General features: G+C 41.8%; 2 protein-coding genes and 1 pseudogene across 3 annotated transcripts in view; all 3 read left to right on the forward strand.

Moving 5' to 3' along the window:
• Window positions 1–299, forward strand: part of LOC311129233 (peroxisome proliferator-activated receptor alpha-like) — a 68,627-nt pseudogene extending 68,328 nt beyond the window's left edge. Inside the window, exon 5 of the transcript in view lies at window positions 55–299. The product of the transcript in view is annotated as a peroxisome proliferator-activated receptor alpha-like (transcript). The remainder of the gene's footprint in view (window positions 1–54) is intronic.
• Window positions 300–1,705: 1,406 nt separating this feature from the next.
• LOC311128890 (cysteine-rich DPF motif domain-containing protein 1-like) lies at window positions 1,706–16,250 on the forward strand. The gene is made up of 3 exons (XM_084161113.1): window positions 1,706–1,842; window positions 2,118–2,229; window positions 15,301–16,250. Exons 1-3 carry the CDS (start codon window positions 1,730–1,732, stop codon window positions 15,427–15,429), a joined length of 354 nt encoding a protein of 117 aa, XP_084017239.1. The 5' UTR covers window positions 1,706–1,729; the 3' UTR covers window positions 15,430–16,250.
• A 1,525-nt stretch (window positions 16,251–17,775) lies between these two features.
• LOC311128889 (cyclin-dependent kinase inhibitor 1B-like) lies at window positions 17,776–21,053 on the forward strand. Its single transcript, XM_084161112.1, has 3 exons — window positions 17,776–18,422; window positions 18,872–18,994; window positions 19,583–21,053. The coding sequence occupies exons 1-2, from the start codon at window positions 17,969–17,971 to the stop codon at window positions 18,985–18,987; spliced, it is 570 nt and encodes a 189-aa protein (XP_084017238.1). The 5' UTR covers window positions 17,776–17,968; the 3' UTR covers window positions 18,988–18,994; window positions 19,583–21,053.
• Window positions 21,054–21,586: the final 533 nt, after the last annotated feature.

Raw genomic sequence — 21,586 nt, forward strand, 5'->3', positions numbered from 1 at the left:
GTCATAGTAGTCGATCATCTCTTGTTGTCATCTCTTCTTTCCCCCTCTCCTCAGACCGTCCAGGGCTGGTGAATGTGTCTAATGTAGAGCAGCTCCAGGAGAGCGTCGTCCTGGCTGTCCGGCTCCACATACTGGCGAACCACCCCGATGACACCTTCCTGTTACCCAAACTGCTGCAGAAACTGGCCTACCTGCGGGAGCTGGTCACAGAGCATGCTCAGTTGGTCCAGGAGATCGAGAAGACGGAGGACACGTCTCTGCATCCAATACTGCAGGAGATCTACAGAGACATGTACTGAGAAGGCGGGGGGATGAAGATGAAGATAACTTGTGGGACTGTGCTGGAATGGACTAGCTAGGAGGGGACGGGTTGGGTTGTGCTGGACTAGGTTGTGTTGGGCTAAAATGGACTGTGTTGGACTTGGCTGGTCTGGACCAGTGAAAATAATCTGTGCTGCTGTGTGGCTCAGGAGAGGTGCCTGGATGATCCCAGGTGCAAATGCATGGAGCCAATCTTCTAGCTAATTCATGTTAATAGAAATAACAGTATATGTGTATCCTTCTACATTGTGTTCACCAGCAATTGATCCCCAAATGAATACGGATATTTTAACAACCACTTATTGTACTGTACAATGGTAATATCCAGGGACTCAGAAAATGAGATATATTACTGTCATAAGGGCAGATAATGTCAGCATTTCTTTTTAACCATAAACAAATCCAAGTCTCTGTTAAGCTCCTTGATACTTTATTTTGTAAATATTTAAGGAATTTGAGAGTAAAGGTGAAAGGGACACCTGTATAAAAACAATGTATCCTTATCTCGTGCATTTGCGTGACCCTCAGTTTTTTCCAATGTGTCTCTTTATATACCACTATCAAAATAAATATGTTGCTCATACCATATTCACATAATCCATCATAAACTACCTGGCAGTTTAGCGTTATGTTTTTAACGTAATAAAGTACACTGTGTGTTTTAAACTCTACCATATCATATCTACACTATATTCTAATATTCTAATTTTATTATGACAATATGCAGTATAAGGATTTATTGTGTCCAGTTAATGATATCAATTAGGTCCTCTTCTCTATACCTCCCTGTGTATTTGTAGTAATAATGGTTGGTAAATTCAGGTCAGGATGAGCCGCTGACTGTCCATTGCCTTAGTGCATTCAGTGACATAGCTAGCTACAATAGATCTCATTAACTTGAAAATAATGTTTTTTCTCAAGTAGTGTTGAAATACTGTACATTTGATCATCTTTTGCGGTTGTGCAGTGATTTGCTAGCCAAGGTCTGAGGGAAACTGCTGGGAGACATTGTGATGTACACCTACAATTTGGTGGAGTTATCAACTGTGTTGTTCAGTCATGTGAATTAATCATAATTTTAAATGAATTATGTAGAATGTTTCCATTTTAAAAAGTCAATTTAATTGTCTTAGTTTGAATGTAAAGTAGCACTTTGAATGTCATTAATATATTAATATATTTGTCTACTACAGGAATCAGCTAACTGAAAAATATGTACTCCTTTTGGATATAGACGGTTGACCATAATGAAAGTTGACCGCAAAGTACAGAAGGCATACATTATTTGACCTCTGGATGCAGCATTATCACTCCAGTCCACTACGTGGTGGTAGAACCGTGCTGTTGCATACGTCCCACAAATGAAGAAAACAAACCAGGAAGTAGAACCACGCTCACATTCACAACAATGGAGTCAAGCACAGATGGGGTTCATCAAAATATGTTTACTTGCCATTTGTGCAGTTTATCTACACCATTCACATACTACGGACAGAAGCCACCCAATACCAGGGCTATTGTGTGAGTAAAATATTGATAACACTAGCGTCGTAGCGAGGTGTGTGAACTCAAGATTTGCTCACGCTTACTGGTTAACATGGAATGCAATGCAGTTGGTCCCTGGCTAGTGGCTTCTCTCGAGTCTAGTGGAGTCTCTAGTGGCCCTAGCTAGCTGACTTCTAGTGTTGTCTATGCCTATGTTAACTGTCAACTGATGAGGTGTAAAGTAAACCTTTCAGAAGGTTGTAACGTTAGCTCTTGCATTTACTCATCATGTTTTTGTTTCTGTCCATCAGCTTGTTGGAAGAGTGTTTTGTGACCAAGGACCCGTTCAGTCCAGACCGAGAGAGGTTCCTTATACTGGGATCCAACTGCAGTTTGTGCCACATCACAGTTTGTGTTGGAACGGTACGTTGTTTGCTCATATTGCCGAAAATAATGAACATGAAATGGCTGAAATCTGCTGTCTCATCATACAATGTATGATGTAAATGTCATAACCTAGAAAGGAATATCCAGTTATTTTCTTTTTACTTAGTCACCCTTACGGAAAAAAATACATTTCAATATAATTATCATCACGTAAAATGTATTTCAAATAAATTTTGATACATTTGAAACTGTACATCTTTGCTAAAATGCATGTAATGCCTTAAAATGTATTCCAGATATGCATGTACATACACTATATATACAAAAGTATGTGGACACCCCTTCAAATGAGTGGATTCGTCTATTTCAGGCACACCCTTTGCTGACAGGTGTATAAAATCAAGCACACAGCCATGCAATCTCCATACACAAACATTGGCAGTAGAATGGCCTTACTGAAGAGCTCAGTGACATTCAATGTGGCACCGTCATAGGATGCCACCTTTCCAACAAGTCAGTTCGTCAAATATCTGCCCTGCTAGAGCTGCCCCGGTCAACTGTAAGTGCTGTTATTGTGAAGTGGAAACTTCTAGGATCAACAACGGCTCAGCCGCAAAGTGGTAAGCCACACAAGCTCACAGAACGGGACCGCCGAGTGCTGAAGCGCGTAGCACGTAAAAATCGTCTGTCCTCAATTGCAACACTCACTACTGAGTTCCAAACTGCCTCTGGAAGCAACGTGAGCACAATAACTGTTTGTCGGGAGCTTAAAGAAATGGGTTTCCATGGACGAGCAGCCTCACTCAAGCCTAAGATCACCATGCGCAATGCCAATTGTTGCTGGATCGGCTGGGGTGGTGGAAAGCTCGCCGCCATTGGACTCTGGAGCAGTGGAAACGCGTTCTCTAGAGTGATTAATCACAATCTGGAAGTCCGATGGATGAATCTGGGTTTGGTGGATGCCAGGAGAACGCTACCTGTCCCAATGCATAGTGCCAACTGTAAAGTTTGGTGGAGGAGGAATAATGGTCTGGGGCTGTTTTTCATGGTTTGGGCTAGGCCCCTTTGTTCCAGTGAAGGTAAATATTAATGCTACAGCGTTAAAATTACATTCTAGACAATTCTGTGCTTTTAACTTTGTGGCAACAGTTTGGGGAAGGCCCTTTCCTGTTTCAGCATGACAATGCCCCCATGCACAAAGCGAGGTCCATACAGAAATAGTTTGTCGAGATCCTTGTGGAAGAACTTAACTGGCCTGCACAGAGCCCTGACCTCCACCCCATCGAACACATTTGGGATGAATTGGAACGCCGACTGCGAGCCAGGGCCTAATCGCCCAACATCAGTGCCGACCTCTCTAATGCTCTTGTGGCTGAATGGAAGCAAGTCCCCGTAGCAATGTTACAACATCTAGTGGAAAGCCTTCCCAGAAGAGTGGAGGCTGATATAGCAGCAAAGGGGGGACCAACTCCATATTAATGCCCATGATTTTGGAATGAGATGTTCGACGAGCAGGTATCCACATACTTTTGGTCATGTAGTGTACATTTGCATCTTTGCTAAAATGCATGTAATGCCCTGACAATATTCCAGAAATGCATGGCTATGATATCTAGTCTACACCCACCAAGCCAAAACTTTGGCAGTGATATAATTGAAATTGTGATGGTGAGTAAAAAAAAAAACGTTTGATTTCATCTAATTTTAACATTCTGTCATAAAGAGCACATGTTCAATTTAATAGAAAACACATTTTCCCATCTCCAGAGAGAGAGAGGGGGGGGGGGGAAATGATTGTAAGTGCCCCTCTTAAGCTTAATTAAATACTAATCAAATCAAATGTATTTGTCACATGTGCCGAATACAACAGGTTACCGTGAAATGCTTACTTACAAGCCCTTAACCAACAATGCAGTTCAAGAAATAGAGTTAAGAAAATATTTACTAAATAAACTAAAGTAAACAATAAAAAGTAACACAATAAAACAATAACGAGGCTATATACTGTGGGTACCGGTACCGAGTCAATGTGCGGGGGTACAGGTTAGTCGAGGTAGTTTGTACATGTAGGTTGGGGTAAAGTGGCTATGCATAGATAGTAAACAGCGAGTAGCAGCGGGGTGTCAATGTAAACAGTCTGGAGGTAGAATCAAATCAAATCAAATTTTATTGGTCACATGCGCCGAATACAACAGGTGCAGACATTACAGTGAAATGCTTACTTACAGCCCTTAACCAACAGTGCATTTATTTTAAACAAAAAAGTAAAAATAAAACAACAACAACAAAAAAAGTGTTGAGAAAAAAAAGAGCAGAAGTAAAATAAAGTGACAGTAGGGAGGCTATATATACAGGGGGGTACCGTTGCAGAGTCAATGTGCGGGGGCACCGGCTAGTTGAGGTAGTTGAGGTAATATGTACATGTGGGTAGAGTTAAAGTGACTATGCATAAATACTTAACAGAGTAGCAGCAGCGTAAAAAGGATGGGGTGGGGGGGCAGTGCAAATAGTCCGGGTAGCCATGATTAGCTGTTCAGGAGTCTTATGGCTTGGGGGTAGAAGCTGTTGAGAAGTCTTTTGGACCTAGACTTGGCACTCCGGTACCGCTTGCCGTGCGGTAGCAGAGAGAACAGTCTATGACTAGGGTGGCTGGAGTCTTTGACAATTTTGAGGGCCTTCCTCTGACACCGCCTGGTATAGAGGTCCTGGATGGCAGGAAGCTTTGCCCCAGTGATGTACTGGGCCGTACGCACTACCCTCTGTAGTGCCTTGCGGTCGGAGGCCAAGCAGTTGCCATACCAGGCGGTGATGCAACCAGTCAGGATGCTCTCGATGGTGCAGCTGTAGAATTTTTTGAGGATCTGAGGACCCATGCCAAATCTTTTTAGTCTCCTGAGGGGGAATAGGCTTTGTCGTGCCCTCTTCACGACTGTCTTGGTGTGTTTGGACCATGATAGTTCGTTGGTGATGTGGACACCAAAGAACTTGAAGCTCTCAACCTGTTCCACTACAGCCCCGTCGATGAGAATGGGGGCGTGCTCAGTCCTCTTTTTTTTCCTGTAGTCCACAATCATCTCCTTTGTCTTGGTCACGTTGAGGGAGAGGTTGTTGTCCTGGCACCACACGGCCAGATCTCTGACCTCCTCCCTATAGGCTGTCTCATCGTTGTCGGTGATCAGGCCTACCACTGTTGTGTCGTCGGCAAACTTAATGATGGTGTTGGAGTCGTGCCTGGCCATGCAGTCATGGGTGAACAGAGAGTACAGGAGGGGACTGAGCACGCACCCCTGAGGGGCCCCCGTGTTGAGGATCAGTGTGGCAGATGAAGCAGTGTGGCAGATGAAGCTGTTAAGGAGCCTTTTGGACCTAGACTTGGCACTCCGGTACCGCTTGCCGTGTGGTAGCAGAGAGAACAGTCTATGACTTGGGTGACTGGAATCTTTCACAATTTTTTGGGCCTTCCTCTGACACCGCCTAGTATATAGGTCCTGGATGGCAGGAAGCTTGGCCCGAGTGATGTATTGGGCCATACGTGCTAGGCTGTTTTTATTATTTTAATTTGAGTTTTTATCGATTTTAAAGAAAAACAATACATTGTACAACACTCCACAATATGTCAACGTCTAGGTCTTGTGCTTCCAATTAGATGTACAGTATTGTACTGCTGGATGGTGCATGGTTAGCTGTGTTATGGTACGTTCGTAACCACATCTGGGGGAAAATCCACTTGAATGGCCTTCCAAGTAGTTAATTACTAGTTAAATCAGCCATGAATTCCCTTGTGACAGGGGGAATGGAAACGTGTTGTGGGCAACAGGGAGGGGCAATTGTTACAACATTTCTAGCCTGTTTATCTATGGGTAATAGGGTTGACGTGTTGTGACGGTTGATGTGTTATGCTCGACCCGCTCAGTTGTTCACCAGAAAATGGCCAAAAAGAATAGAACCAGCTCACCTGCTTTTACACTATGATTTGACTATTAGATGTTCAATGTTTCTTTTGAAATAGATATTTTAAAAGGGAATAGTTTCACCATATTAAAACAAGAGTTCAGTTCACGTAACAGGGTTGACCTTAAAATGAGGGACAGATGTAAATGAATCACAATCACATAAAATAAATAATAAATGAATCACAGTCACATAAAATAAATAATAATCTTCAGAAATAACTTTGTCAAAGCAATGAAATAACAAAGGCTTTACAATGATGGTGAAAACTTGGAATATTTATGGGGGTTAGTGGGTAAAATCTTCCTAGAAATCACAGAAGACGCACGGAGGGACATGTCAAAATGCAGAATTTGAGCACTTTAGCAAGTTTCTTTTCATATTGAAAATCAGATTTATTGAATTCCCCATGTTGTCTATATTAAAGGGTACGTCATTTCATATAAGAGGCTTTTAAAATTCAATATTCGTGCTTAATTTCTACTTAACATATCAAAGGGAGCAAAAGGCACTCATTTTCGTGGAACAACCCAGTACACGTTAAGTTCTGCCCGTTGGATATTGTTTGCAATGCTCTCGTCAAGTTCATTTGTTAATTTTTTCATATGCACATGAAGGACATGGAGTCACTACACTAATGTATCATATTTGTAGTCATTTTTGTAGTAATTTAAACGCATGTTAGTGCTTTTGGTACGTGTCAAGTACAATAAAAATGCATTTAGAAAAACTATATTGTAGCGGCGGCAGCCTATTAGAAGAGTTGGAAGTGTAGCTTGTTGGGGGCGTGGCTTGTCGTAGTGCTTTTTGGCCTCCTGTGAGACGGATTGTCATGCCAGTGTTATGTTCTGTTCTGTGATTAAAAGTTAAACTTGTATACTGCCAGTTCTACAGTCTTAATGAGACTGGCATAAGTGCATGTGATACCAAAGAGCCTACTGAAGTTTCATTGTGAAGCCAGTGACCATGTTGTTACAATATGATTTGGACAATTATTTATTTGCGAAAAACTTTATTTAAAGAATATACACTGCTCAAAAAAATAAAGGGAACACTAAAATAACACATCCTAGATCTGAATGAATGAAATAATGTTATTAAATACTTTTTTCTTTACATAGTCAAAAATGATGAATGGAAATCAAATGTATCAACCCATGGAGGTCTGGATTTGGAGTCACCCTCAAAATTAAAGTGGAAAACCACACTACAGGCTGATCCAACTTTGATGTAATGTCCTTAAAACAAGTCAAAATGAGGCTCAGTAGTGTGTGTGGCCTCCACGTGCCTGTATGACCTCCCTACAACGCCTGGGCATGCTCCTGATGAGGTGGCGGATGGTCTCCTGAGGGATCTCCTCCCAGACCTGGACTAAAGCATCCGCCAACTCCTGGACAGTCTGTGGTGGATGGAGCGAGACATGATGTCCCAGATGTGCTCAATTGGATTCAGGTCTGGGGAACGGGCGGGCCAGTCCATAGCATCAATGCCTTCCTCTTGCAGGAACTGCTGACACACTCCAGCCACATGAGGTCTAGCATGGTCTTGCATTAGGAGGAACCCAGGGCCAACCGCACCAGCATATGGTCTCACAAGGGGTCTGAGGATCTCATCTGGCAGTCAGGCTACCTCTGGCGAGCACATGGAGGGCTGTGCGGCCCCCCAAAGAAATGCCACCCCACCCCACACCATGACTGACTCACCGCCAAACCGGTCATGCTGGAGGATGTTGCAGGCAGCAGAACGTTCTCCACGGCGTCTCCAGACTCTGTCACGTCTGTCACGTGCTCAGTGTGAACCTGCTTTCATCTGTGAAGAGCACAGGGCGCCAGTGGCGAATTTGCCAATCTTGGTGTTCTCTGGCAAATGCCAAACGTCCTGCACGGTGTTGGGCTGTAAGCACAACCCCCACCTGTGGACGTCGGGCCCTCATACCACCCTCATGGAGTTTGTTTCTGACCGTTTGAGCAGACACATGCACATTTGTGGCCTGCTGGAGGTCATTTTGCAGGGCTCTGGCAGTGCTCCTCCTGCTCCTCCTTGCACAAAGGCGGAGGTAGCGGTCCTGCTGCTGGGTTGTTGCCCTCCTACGGCCTCCTCCACGTCTCCTGATGTACTGGCCTGTCTCCTGGTAGCGCCTCCATGCTCTGGACACTACGCTGACAGACACAGCAAACCTTCTTGCCACAGCTCGCATTGATGTGCCATCCTGGATGAGCTGCACTACCTGAGCCACTTGTGTGGGTTGTAGACTCTGTCTCATGCTACCACTAGAGTGAAAGCACTGCCAGCATTCAAAAGTGACCAAAACATCAGCCAGGAAGCATAGGAACTGAGAAGTGGTCTATGGTCACCACCTGCAAAACCAGTCCTTTATTGGGGGTGTCTTGCTAATTGCCTATAATTTCCACCTGTTGTTTATTCCATTTGCACAACAGCATGTGAAATTTATTGTCAATCAGTGTTGCTTCCTAAGTGGACAGTTTGATTTCAAAGAAGTGTGATTGACTTGGAGTTACATTGTGTTGTTTAAGTGTTCCCTTTATTTTTTGGAGCAGTGTATTTCTTACAAATACATTTAAATGCATGTTGGAATATATTTGACAAAACATTTTCAAATATATTTTAATATATACAGTACCAGTCAAAAGTTTGGACACACCTACTCATTCCAAAGCTTTCATCAAGGCAAAGGTTGGCTATTTGAAGAATCTCAAATATAACATATATTTTGATTTGTTTAACACTTTTTTGGTTACTACATGATTCCATATGTGTTATTTCATAGTTTTGATGTCTTCACTATTATTCTACAATGTAGAAAATAGTAAAAATAAAGAAAAACCCTTGAATGAGTAGGTGTGTCCAAACATTTGACTGGTACTGTATGTGTGTGTATTATCTGGCAAATGTTTAATATTACACATGTATCCCAAAAAATTTAGCAAAAAAATATTTTTTCCCCCCCATAAGACCACATACAGTGGGGAAAAAAAGTATTTAGTCAGCCACCAATTGTGCAAGTTCTCCCACTCCCAAAAAGATGAGAGAGGCCTTTAATTTTCATCATAGGTACACGTCAACTATGACAGACAAAATGAGGAAAAAAAATCCAGAAAATCACATTGTAGGATTTTTAATGAATTTATTTGCAAATTATGGTGGAAAATAAGTATTTGGTCAATAACAAAAGTTTCTCAATACTTTGTTATATACCCTTTGTTGGCAATGACACACGTCAAACGTTTTCTGTAAGTCTTCACAAGGTTTTCACACACTGTTGCTGGTATTTTGGCCCATTCCTACATGCAGATCTCCTCTAGCGCAGTGATGTTTTGGGGCTGTCGCTGGGCAACACAGACTTTCAACTCCCTCCAAAGATTTTCTATGGGGTTGAGATCTGGAGACTGGCTAGGCCACTCCAGGACCTTGCAATGCTTCTTACGAAGCCACTCCTTCGTTGCCCGGGCGGTGTGTTTGGGATCATTGTCATGCTGAAAGACCCAGCCACGTTTCATCTTCAATGCCCTTGCTGATGGAAGGAGGTTTTCACTCAAAATCTCACGATACATGGCCCCATTCATTCTTTCCTTTACACAGATCAGTCGTCCTGGTCCCTTTGCAGAAAAACAGCCCCAAAGCATGATGTTTCCACCCCCATGCTTCACAGTAGGTATGGTGTTCTTTGGATGCAACTCAGCATTCTTTGTCCTCCAAACACGACGAGTTGAGTTTTTACCAAAAAGTTCTATTTTGGTTTCATCTGACTATATGACATTCTCCCAATCCTCTTCTGGATCATCCAAATGCACTCTAGCAAACTTCAGACGGGCCTGGACATGTACTGGCTTAAGCAGTGGGACACGTCTTACACTGCAGGATTTGAGTCCCTGGCGGCGTAGTGTGTTACTGATGGTAGGCTTTGTTACTTTGGTCCCAGCTCTCTGCAGGTCATTCACTAGGTCCCCCCGTGTGGTTCTGGGATTTTTGCTCACCGTTCTTGTGATCATTTTGACCCCACGGGGTGAGATCTGGCGTGGAGCCCCAGATCGAGGGAGATTATCAGTGGTCTTGTATGTCTTCCATTTCCTAATAATTGCTCCCACAGTTGATTTCTTCAAACCAAGCTGCTTACCTATTGCAGATTCAGTCTTCCCAGCCTGGTGCAGGTCTACAATTTTGTTTCTGGTGTCCTTTGACAGCTCTTTGGTCTTGGCCATAGTGGAGTTTGGAGTGTGACTGTTTGAGGTTGTGGACAGGTGTCTTTTATACTGATAACAAGTTCAAACAGGTGCCATTAATACAGGTAACGAGTGGAGGACAGAGGAGCCTCTTAAAGAAGAAGTTACAGGTCTGTGAAAGCCAGAAATCTTGCTTGTTTGTAGGTGACCAAATACTTATTTTCCACCATAATTTGCAAATAAATTCATTAAAAATCCTACAATGTGATTTTCTGGGAAAAAAAATCTCAATTTCTCTGTCATAGTTGACGTGTACATATGATGAAAATTACAGGCCTCTCTCATCTTTTTAAGTGGGAGAACTTGCACAATTGGTGGCTGACTAAATACTTTTTTCCCCCACTGTACAGTATCGTCCAGAGGGGTTCTGTTACACTATTGGGGTATTCATTACGCCGATTCTGTTGCAAAACCTTTCTTAAATGGAACGGAAATGGGAGGGACCTACTTCAATTTGCTCTGTTTGCTTACGTTTGGTTCTTAAACAGTAAACGGTTTCCGTAATGAATATTCCTCTGGGATGTATTCATTACACCGATTATGTTGCAAAATGTTTAGTCTGTTGCAAAAAAGTTTCCCCACAGTGAAGGTTAGCTGCTTCCCCAATCAAAAGCCCTGGATTAACAGAGGTTGGCGCTAAGATCAAGGACAGGGCTACTACACACAGGGCTATCGCAGACAACCCTGAGGCTACGGCTGAGGACAGGAACAAGTACAAGAAGTCCCGCTACTACCTCTGAAGAGTCATCAAACTAGCAAATTGACAATATAGGAATAAGGTGGAATCATATTACACAGGCTCCGCCGTCCGCCGCATGTAGCAGGGGCTACAGTCTATTACGGATGACTAAGAAAGACCCAGCCGTGATCTGCCCAACAATGCCTCTCTTCCAGACGAACGCAATGCATTTTATGCGCGCTTTGACAATAACAACATCGGCCCATGCATGAGGGCCCTCACCGATCCAGAGGACTGGGTGATCTCGGTCTACGAGGCTGAAGTGAGTAAGGTCTTTAATCTGGTCAACACTCGCAAGGCTGTAGGGCTTGACGGTATTCCAGGGCGCGTTCTCAGAGCATGTGCAGATCATCTGGCAGGCAGATTCACGGTAATTTACAACCTCTCCTTGTCTCAGTCTGTAATCCCCACGTCTTAAGATGACTACCCTCATTCCTGTTCCCAAGAACTCTAAGGCTTCATGCCATAATGACTACTGCCCTGTAGCACTCACATCTGTAATAATAATATAATAATAATATGCCATTTTAGCAGACGCTTTTATCCAAAGCGACTTACAGTCATGCATGCATACATTTTTTTTGTGTATGGGTGGTCCCGGGGATCGAACCCACTACCTTGGCGTTACAAGCGCCGTGCTCTACCAGCTGAGCTACAGAGGACCACATCATGAAGTGCTTTGACAGGCTGGTTAATGGCTGTGATCAGAGAAAACTGAGGATGGATCAACAACATTGTAGTTACTCTACAATACTAACCTAATTGGCAGAATGAAAAGAAGGAAGCCTGTACAGAATAACAAATATTCTAAAACATGCATCCTGACTGCAACAAGGCATTGAAGTAATAATGTAAACAATGTGGCAAAGCAATTAACTTTTTGTCCTGAATACAAAGTGTTATTTTAGGGGCAAATCCAATACAACACATTACTGAGTACCACTCTCCATATTTTCAAGCATAGTGGTGGCTGCATCATGTTATGGGTATGCTTGTAATTGTTAAGGACTGGGGAGTTTTTCAGGATAAAAAATAAACTTAATGGAGGCAAAATCCTAGAGGAAAAGCTGGTTCAGTCTGCTTTCCACCAGACACTGGGAGATGAATTCACCTTTCAGCAGGACAATAACCTAAAACACAAGGCCAAATCTACACTGGAGTTGCTTACCAAGAAGACAGTGAATGTTCCTGAGTGTCCGAGTTACAGTTTATGGCAAGACTTGAACATGGTTGTCCAGCAATGATCAATAACCAGTTTAACAGACCTTGAAGAATTTTGAAAATAATAATTGGCAAATATTTTAGAGACTTACCCAGAAGGACTCACAGCTGTAATTGCTGCCAAAGGTGATTATAACATGTATTGACTCGGGGTGTGAATACTTACATAAATGAGATATTTCTGTATTTCATTTTCAATAAATTTGCAAAACTATCTAAAAATATGTTTTTACTTTGTCATTATGGGGTAGTGTGTGTAGATGGGTGAGAAATACATATATTTCAACCATTTTGAATGCAGGCTGTAACACAACAAACTGTGGAATAAGTCAAGGGGAAGGAATACTTTCTGAAGGCACTGTAGCTTCTTACTTTCTTGTGTTTTTGTTCTGACGTATGTCATTTTTAGTGCTATATTGAGCATTGTTGGGTTTGGAGCTTGCAAGAAAGGCATTTCACTGTACTTGACATGCACTTGACATGAAAACTTTAAACTTGAAAAAGGTTTGCAACAGAAACCGTTTAAGGCCGATTTATACCCTATGGAAATGGACTCTATGGAGCGTGTTGCAATATTGTTTTTTGTCACAAAAGCTCCGGCATTAAAGTTTTTTTTTCTACCTGGAAATTGAGACCCGACATATTATTCTTGCGAAGACTGAGGTGCAGTATTGAGTGAGTTTTGCAACAGAAGTGTGTCAACATCCCATCTTTTCCGGTATCCCTTCTGGTATAAACACGGAAACAATGTTGGACGTTCTACTACTTCTTTGCTACTACTTGCTATTCTACGTGCAAGCTTCCTTTTTGTGCTTTTATTTTGACATTTGCTACACGCAATTATGTCTCTGCCCAGTTTTGAGGAGCGTCTGTGCGAACTGGTGAGACAATACGAGCACCTCTTCAATGCGGTTGTATTCGGACAATCACGCAAAAGACAACAGCTGGAGGGAGATATCATGAAATTTGAACACCAATATCAAAGAAACATGGAGAAAGATTCGGGACTGGTATGTTATCAATCTGAAAAGGGTGAAGGAGACGAGGAGTGGGACTGCCGCCGGTGTGCGAGTCCCGCCGATTGTGCGACAACTGGATTGGCTTCGTGTTTACGTAAAACATAATCAGACAGACACCAATATGCCATTGCAGCAGCGGTGGACCGACCCAACCCATCTGCTGCTAACCCTGATGAACTGAACTGACCTGACCTGGGTCCTGCAGTAGCCTCATCTCCCCCTCTGGAGCCTAGCAGGCTAGGCTATGGGTCGTAAACTGGCCCGGTACACCTCTGGCCCTCGCCAAACCTATTGGTTGTTAGGGGACATGGTTGCCACACAATACCCCATAATGACAAAGCGAAAACAGGTTTTTAGAAAAATCGTTTTTTACAGTAATATCTTATTTACATAAGTATTCAGACCCTTTACTCAGTACTTTGTTGAAGCAACATTGGCAGTGATTACAGCCTCGAGTCTTCTTGGGTATGATGCTACAAGCTTGGCACACCTGTATTTGGGGAGTGTCTCCCATTCTTCTCTGCAGATCCTCTCAAGCTCTGTCAGGTTGGATGGGGAGCGTCGCTGCACAGCTATTTTCAGGTCTCTCCAGAGATGTTAGATCGGGTTCAAGTCCGAGCTCTGGCTGGGCCACTCAAGGACGTTCAGAAACTTTCCGAGTGCACTGTATAAGCTGGAAGTAGAAGCCTAAGTGTAGGTAAAAATTTATGCACACATGACTGTAAGTCGCTTTGGATAAAAGCGTCTGCTAAATGGCATATTATTATTATTTTATTATTATAAGTGTTGTTGTCCATTAGTTTACTTCAATTAGGGGAGGGGTTAGGGGAAAATAATAAAGGAACATTTATTTAAGAAATATATAATTTTTTAAACAAAAAATATATGTGGGGGATTGGAAATTATGCAGACAATTACAATGATGGAAGCCCCAATCTATCACTAATATTATAGCTGATCTACCCCAAAACATTAAAATAAAGTGCTATTTAATGGCCTGGAAATGATATGAAAGCTTTGCCCATGATGCAAAGTAAAGTGTGAATAAGCTGGTGTGAATATGAGGGGTAGCCCAGTGCCTGTGTTTTTAATGGAAATGATTGATGTATTCTCCATCATCCCCTCTTGTAGCGTTCAGTGTACGATCGTGCCGTTTTCTGTCGTTTTTTATTTATTTTCTCCTCCTGAGTAATAAGAGCAGTTCAAGCTCTTGCTGTTCAAGCTCTAGCAATTTTATTCATAGAGAGACATGTTTGCTTCTGCTTCTGTGGCTAAAAGGTAGCGTCAAAAGAAAACACTAGACTAGCCAGACATGTAGCTAGCTAGCTAGTATTTGTAAACAAAATACCATATAACACGGGATCTGGAAGTTCAAATGTTATCGCTAGCTACAGTCAGAGTGCCTCGGACCCTCTTGCTTGGTAAGCTATTCTGGCCCAAGACCCCAGGACTTCCTCTCTGGGTGGAATGCAACGATGATGTGGACAAAAGTGTGCGCTGCCACCCAAAAAAAACAACTCTGCCCTTGCACATGCATGCATGTTGATCGACGGAGTAAAGCTCGTAGCAACCTACTCCAAACAGAAAACATTCTGCAACAAAAACAAGAGTTTCTATTGAATAAATTCAGGTAGGTCCCTCTCCATTTTGTTCCGTTTGCTCTGTTTGGTTCTTAAACGGCAAACAGTTTCCGTTGCAAGATGTAATGAATACACCTCTGGGGTGTAATCTTTAGTCCAAATAGTTGCAAACTGAAAAAGTTTTGCAACAAAAACAAAAGTTTCTATTGGACAAGTTCAGGTAGGTCCCTCCCCGTTTCGTCCTGTTTGCTTAGTTCCTAGTGAATAAACCACAGGTTCTGCATGCCATAACTTCATGGCAGGGATAGTGTGCTTGCTTAATGTGTTTGTTAATATTTTTGTTTCTCTTCTTCCAGGGCTGCAGCCTTTTCTACACCAAGCGATTCTGCATGCAGTGTGTGAACAAACACTTGGACCAGTTCCCCCCTCACATTCAAGCTGAGCTCGCCAAGAAGAAGCAGCCATCAAAGACAGGTGTTTCATGATTTCTGCAAGAGACACATTAAAGACTCTGGAGGTACTCTGGATGTACTTCAGGAAGGAAAATCTCTAGCCTTTCAATTAGGAAATGTCTTTCGGGGTTGTGGCCAGCCTGCTTGCCTTGGGATCAGGTGACCCGGGTAGTGTTCCCACTTAGGGCGATATTCTCTCCTGTCGGTCACTTGTGATATACCCCTCTGGGATAGACACGTTTCTGTTTTGGGAGAAATGGTTGGAACTGAACATAACTTCTGGGCCATATAAGGGATTCTAGTTGATGTCATATATAGTTTCACCACTAGATGTCAGTAAAGACTTATTACCAGACTGAAAATGACAGTTCATTTTTTAATCTTTATTTAACTAGGCAAGTCAGTTAAGAACAAATTCTTATTTACAATGACGGCCTACACCGGCCAAACCCGGACGACGCTGGGCCAATTGTGCGCCGCCCTATGGGACTCCCAATCACGGCCGGTTGTGATACAGCCTGGAATCGAACCAGGGGGTCTGTAGTGACGCCTCAAGCACTGAGATGCAGTGCCTTAGACCGCTGCGCCACTCGGGAGCCCATTACATCACTCATTCACAGCAGCTGAGTCCCAACGTCAAAATATATAATGTACCTTGTTTAATATTTCAGTATATCATGGAAAAATTGTACAATATGTTGAAAATACATATACTACCAGAATTACGTGTAGTTTGCACTTTATGAAATATGCTTCGCCCAAGCAGTGATAGTAACACTATTTTTCTATGGATGACCTCAATGTTTATAAAACAAGATACGTTGACTTGTTGACCTTGCAGAGTAAATGAGAACTCTCTGGTCCTAAAGAACATTTGGTGGATGCCTCCCAAATGGCACCCTATTCCCAATTTAGACTAGTGCACTACATTGACCAAAGCCGCATGGGCCCTGGTCGAAGGTAGTGCACTAAATAGGGAATAGGGAGCCATTTTGGACAAAATCTCAATTGCATGTGTCCCAGTGAGGGAACTCCAAGTACATATGCAATTGTAACCACTAAACTACAGTGATAGTCAAGATTGTGTCAAAGTCAGTTGGCAATAGGCTAGCTGCCATCTATGATGGAAGGTATTTAACACTGAGGAGGCAGATTTAAAAAGCACAAACAAAATGGTGTCCCCTGTAGCTCAGTTGGTAGAGCATGGCGCTTGCAACGCCAGGGTTGTGGGTTCGTTTCCCACGGGGGGCCAGTATGAAAATGTATGCACTCACTAACTGTAAGTCGCTCTGGATAAGAGCGTCTGCTAAATGACTAAAATGTAAAAATGTAAATGGTGATATTGGAGACGTTGAACCCTGAACCCAACATTGCCAAATGCAGGACAGGTATAATTCCACAGAACCCTTCCCTATCTCTCCCCACTCTTTCGGGAGACAATTCCAAACAAAAATCTCCTACCCTTTCTCCAAAAATTGACACAAAGTGTCATTCTATGACTGTTCATAGGAGACTGCCATCCACTTTCTTTTGTCATAAACCAATAAAATATAGGTGCATAAAGAATAATACAAATATTACTTTATTCAATTACCTAGACTATTACTAGGTTATTACTTTAGACATGGCCACTTATTAATAACTAAAAAAAAATATTAAATGTTTATTATCATAATGGGTTGATCTGTTTAAATTCTAAAAATACAATATTCCTACAGCCACGTTCACCTTTAAGAATTAAATACGGGTGGTTCCATGTTCTTAAACCAATGAAGCTCATTTTCTGTTTGAATAGCCTTACCTGTCATCTTTTCCCCACACAAGTAGTTCCTCTCTAACGCCATATTGGGTACAGCCAGCGAGAGGAAGAGACTCCGTAGAAAAACATCTGTCTCCCTCCAGCAGGGGGCTGTTTTCGTTGGTTCGCCCACCAAGCAAGGCGTTTTTTATGGCAGTCAATGAGAATGTCGAATTTGGTCAACAAAACAATTAATGGCTTATTTGCTAAGTGAGGTTTATTTGATCGAATATAAGTTTCGTAATGCTTAAGTTGTTACGAGTGCACTGATATAAGAAAGACACGTGACATCCCGGCAACTTTAAGTTAAAACACTTTATATTGGAGTTGTCTCGAGATGGCTATGCATATTAATGAAATGAGGCTAATAGCATAGCACCTCTCCCCATTCAGTACAGGCGGTTGACGTCAACAACCCATTTAAAAATGATTACAATAATGAGATGTATTCACCAATCCAAAGAAAGGATAGGCGGGAGCTAGACAGCCCGCCGTGCCGATTTGTGGGCAACGACTCCTATTGTTAGGGCGGAGAGACTGGTACAGCACAGACGACTAGGTTGTTTTCTTCCATTTGACTACGGAACTAAAATAACTAAGCCTTCACTAGACGGGCAGATTGTTTTTCGCTTGGAGGGGGAATCACGTTCGCAGTTTTACGGATCCTGATCATGCGTCTCTAACTTGTGATCCAGGTCGCATATTTAAAAGGAATACTTTTTTTTAAAAATATAAACCGTCGCGACTTAAGGTCGTTTTCATTTGTGAAACGAAATGTCAAATGTTAGTCTTTCGAATGGGAGTCCGACGTTGGAAAGGGTGGATCCGCGTCCGACGGATCACACGAAGCCCCCGATTCGCAGAAATCTTTTCGGATCGGTGGATCACGACGAATTTAGGAGGGAGTGTTTGGTTCAAATGAAAGAGCTGGAGAAGGCTTCTATTGACAAATGGAATTATGATTTCCTAAACGACGAGCCCCTTCCCCAGGGAGATTATAAATGGGAACCCATGAAAAGCAGTGACCTGCCTGACTTTTACACCAGACCGCCTCACAAGCGAGTCTGGTCCTCTGGAAATGTGGACCATAACGGGAATCATGATTACCGAGTCCGACCGAGCTGTCCTGCGAACGGGGCTGAGCTATCCGAGGAGACCGAGAAGAGCGAGAGGCAGGCGGATTGTCACCACTCTCACAACGGGGCAAGGAAAAGACCTGCAAATCCAGGTAAATGATGCAGTTTTGAAAATGGACTTGAGGATTTTAGAGTTAACCAATCTACAACAATTCAGCCAGTCTCCTTCGCACAAAAAATGGCACAGTCGAATTCAATTGTTACAATCTGCGAGATTGTTTAACAATTCTGCGTCACTGCACTGATTCAATGTCGCAGAAAGCCTATACGTTGTACCGCGCACCTCTAGATTCCGTCGATACTTATTTTCTTTCCAGAAAGACGCTTTGTGTGTCAGGCTATTAAACGCTTTCATTTCTTCCTCGTCTTGAGTTTTCAATGTTTGTTCTGCTCTGGACTAATGAATAGCATGATTATATAACCACTTGGCTGTTTAGCTTGATGATAGACTTAATTTCTGAACTATTCAACAGAGCGGGAAATGAGCTTGTGGACGAAAAACAGTTTACTGACATGTCTTTAAATTGTTTTTTTAAATCAGAACCCCAAAGTACAAGTACAAGTAAAAAGTTGCATTCCAGTGAAGAGGATGAAGTTGTGTCAAAGTCAGTAGAGCAGACACCCAGCAAAAACGATTCCAGGACACATGAACACTAATACCAAGGTAAGAACTTCATCATCATGCATTTCGAATGTAAACTGTCAAGTGAGTGTAAAATGACGTGTGAATGACAACCTCTGAGTAATGTTGTTTGTTCATGTTGAATTAGAATGTCCTGGAGCATAACCCGTTTGTTCTAATAACCTTATTATAAACATGAGCATTTCAGTTGTGAAGCCTATGTTGGATTTTAAACGTGAAGCCTTATTAGTGAGATGTTCAAAAAGGGTTAAAAAGTGTAGATGACACACTTTGGTAAACGCCCCAGCTATCTGGTCTAATATTAACTTAAGCAAGCCTAGTTCAAGTGCAGAACAGTAGTAACAAGTCATCAGCAGGCTTTGCATGAGGAAGGGTTGTTTTCAAGAGAATGAGCTCTGCAAGCTGCTGCTCTCTCTGCAGCAGTCTGTCTTGAGTGACATGTTGACATTTAATGTACGCTTTTGCACCGTTTGCTTGCTTCAACAGAATACACAATGCATGATACTGGACAACTAAACTGTCTTTACTATGCATGTGTTATAACCTTCGGGCTATGTGCCCATAACCCCTTCTGTGAACAGAGCTAATATGAATTTGTTTTCCCCACAGCGCTGAGAAGTCCTCCTTTTTTATTGAATACTGTACTTCAGGACCTGAAGAAGAGACGAGCGATAGAAGAGGAGACAGGATACAAAATGGCCTGCCTTTAGGAGGGAGGGAGGCTGTGCAAGCACTGAATATTTACACTTACGTTTTGGCACTCAATTTAATCCAATCGCCTCAAAAGCAGAAAATGTAGCAGTGTGCAAAAATGGGATGTTTTTCCCTTTTTGCTCAGTTTTATTTTTACTACGTATGTTTAATATGTATCACATAAAACGTAATATTATTATGTTGATAAAATAAGTGTCTTGAAGAATTGCTGTGCAGTTTTCAAAAATATATTGTTTGTTTGTAAAAGTGGTCATATGATATCCTTGTTCAGGTATAAATGATAGTTATAAATGCAGATTATTTCTAAGTCAGGGTTTTTGAGAGTATCTCATCAAAGAATCAGTTGTTTCTATTTTATGGCTTTATGCAGTGTTCAGTGGTAGTACATAGTGTGAAGGCCTATTATTCAAAAGCTGGTCATTAGGGTTGGGGTCAATTCTATTTCAATTGATGAAGTAAACTGAAAGTCAGATTCCAATCCAATTTTCCTCAATGCTTTTCAATGAGCGAAAATATTTTGCATTTTAGTTTACTTCCTGAATTGACTGAATTTGAATGTAATTGACCCAATGCTACGCTAAGGTCATACTGTCAATCAGAAGGACTTCTATGTTACATGACCTAACTAGATAAAAGTTTACATGCAAATAATATATTATTATTACGTTTTCCTACTGCGAAAGGGAAATATCCTGCCAAAGTTTCAACATTTGTCTTTATTTTTTGGGGGAAATTATTAAATGAGTAGGGCTTATTCACGGCATAGTTAGACATTATTGGTAAAAGTTAGAATATATGAGTTCCCATTTTGCAGTATTAATTATTATTATTATGCCGCCCTAAAATCAGTTTGTTTCCTTTAACGTATTCATAATGTGGTCCAGTTTGACCAGAGTAGCCTACACTCTCAGATGTGTTGTAACCACCTGGCACTTTGCAAACATAAATATGTGAATCAACAATTTGCCTCTTATTGTGTGTTGAATTCATGTTGAGCATGACATGGCACTATATAGACCACACAAAGGAAATAATGATCATCTTTGAGGAGGACAGACAGATAAAAGTTACACTGCATGTACAGTATGTCTGTGTAAAACTTTGAAGTGTACCTTTTGTATATTTCCTTGTAAAAATTATAGTAACTTATTTCTGTTCAGGTTTTTGTGGTTGTATGGATATCCAAAGTGGCATTTCTTGTGCATTGTTATGTAAATACTTAAAAAAATGTTTTTGGATACAAAAGGTTGCTAAACTGAGCCTAATTAAAAATATACCTGTATATTTTGTATTGTTTCTCTGAAACCGGCAATCATTTGATAAAACAATAATATTGGGTTAAATAAAAAATGACTTATTATTTTCAGTTGCATATTATGTGCACATTCATTTTCCTCCATATGTCAACTTTGTCAGAGTATGCTATACATTGTTTAATTAGGCTATAGTGTTCCAGGGCCAACCTCAGCAGTAGGCTAGTAAAGGTATTAGTTATGAGATATGTTTGATAATGTGTAAAAACACGTATAGACTAGTCACCCAGAAATTATAATTGCGCAGCAGGACATGAGCCCAAGGGGTCCTTATTTGAAAGGACGACGACTAGTTGCAACTTTTGATCCATGCATAATGCTACAATTGCAAAAATGCATGACGTTACTGTTTGAGTGAAGATATTCTTTAGAATTGAAATCGCCATAGATTCGAAATCATCGGACTTCAATTACATGTAACTCGCGCTGCAGAGAGAGAAGGTAACCAACCTAGTTTGTAATGTGCAAACTAAACTAGTGTGTCTAGGTACTTTACAACCATTGCAATATAGACACTTCTCATGTGGTATCAAAACAATTAGGCACAACTCGCACTATTACACATCTTGGGCTGATTTACGCGGCA

This window comes from Coregonus lavaretus (assembly GCF_964263955.1).
Source record: "Coregonus lavaretus genome assembly, chromosome: 5".
In the NCBI taxonomy this organism is placed as follows: Eukaryota; Metazoa; Chordata; class Actinopteri; order Salmoniformes; family Salmonidae; genus Coregonus; species Coregonus lavaretus.

Excerpts from the sequence above, each read along its gene's own strand:
- LOC311128890 (XM_084161113.1), top strand. The coding sequence starts at position 1,730 with ATGGAGTCAAGCACAGATGGGGTTCATCAAAATATGTTTACTTGCCAT. Across the intron at positions 1,843-2,117 it reads CCCAATACCAGGGCTATTGT|CTTGTTGGAAGAGTGTTTTG; the intron begins GTGAGTAAAATA and ends TCTGTCCATCAG. Across the intron at positions 2,230-15,300 it reads TCACAGTTTGTGTTGGAACG|GGCTGCAGCCTTTTCTACAC; the intron begins GTACGTTGTTTG and ends CTCTTCTTCCAG.
- LOC311128889 (XM_084161112.1), top strand. The coding sequence starts at position 17,969 with ATGTCAAATGTTAGTCTTTCGAATGGGAGTCCGACGTTGGAAAGGGTG. Across the intron at positions 18,423-18,871 it reads GAAAAGACCTGCAAATCCAG|AACCCCAAAGTACAAGTACA; the intron begins GTAAATGATGCA and ends TTTTTAAATCAG.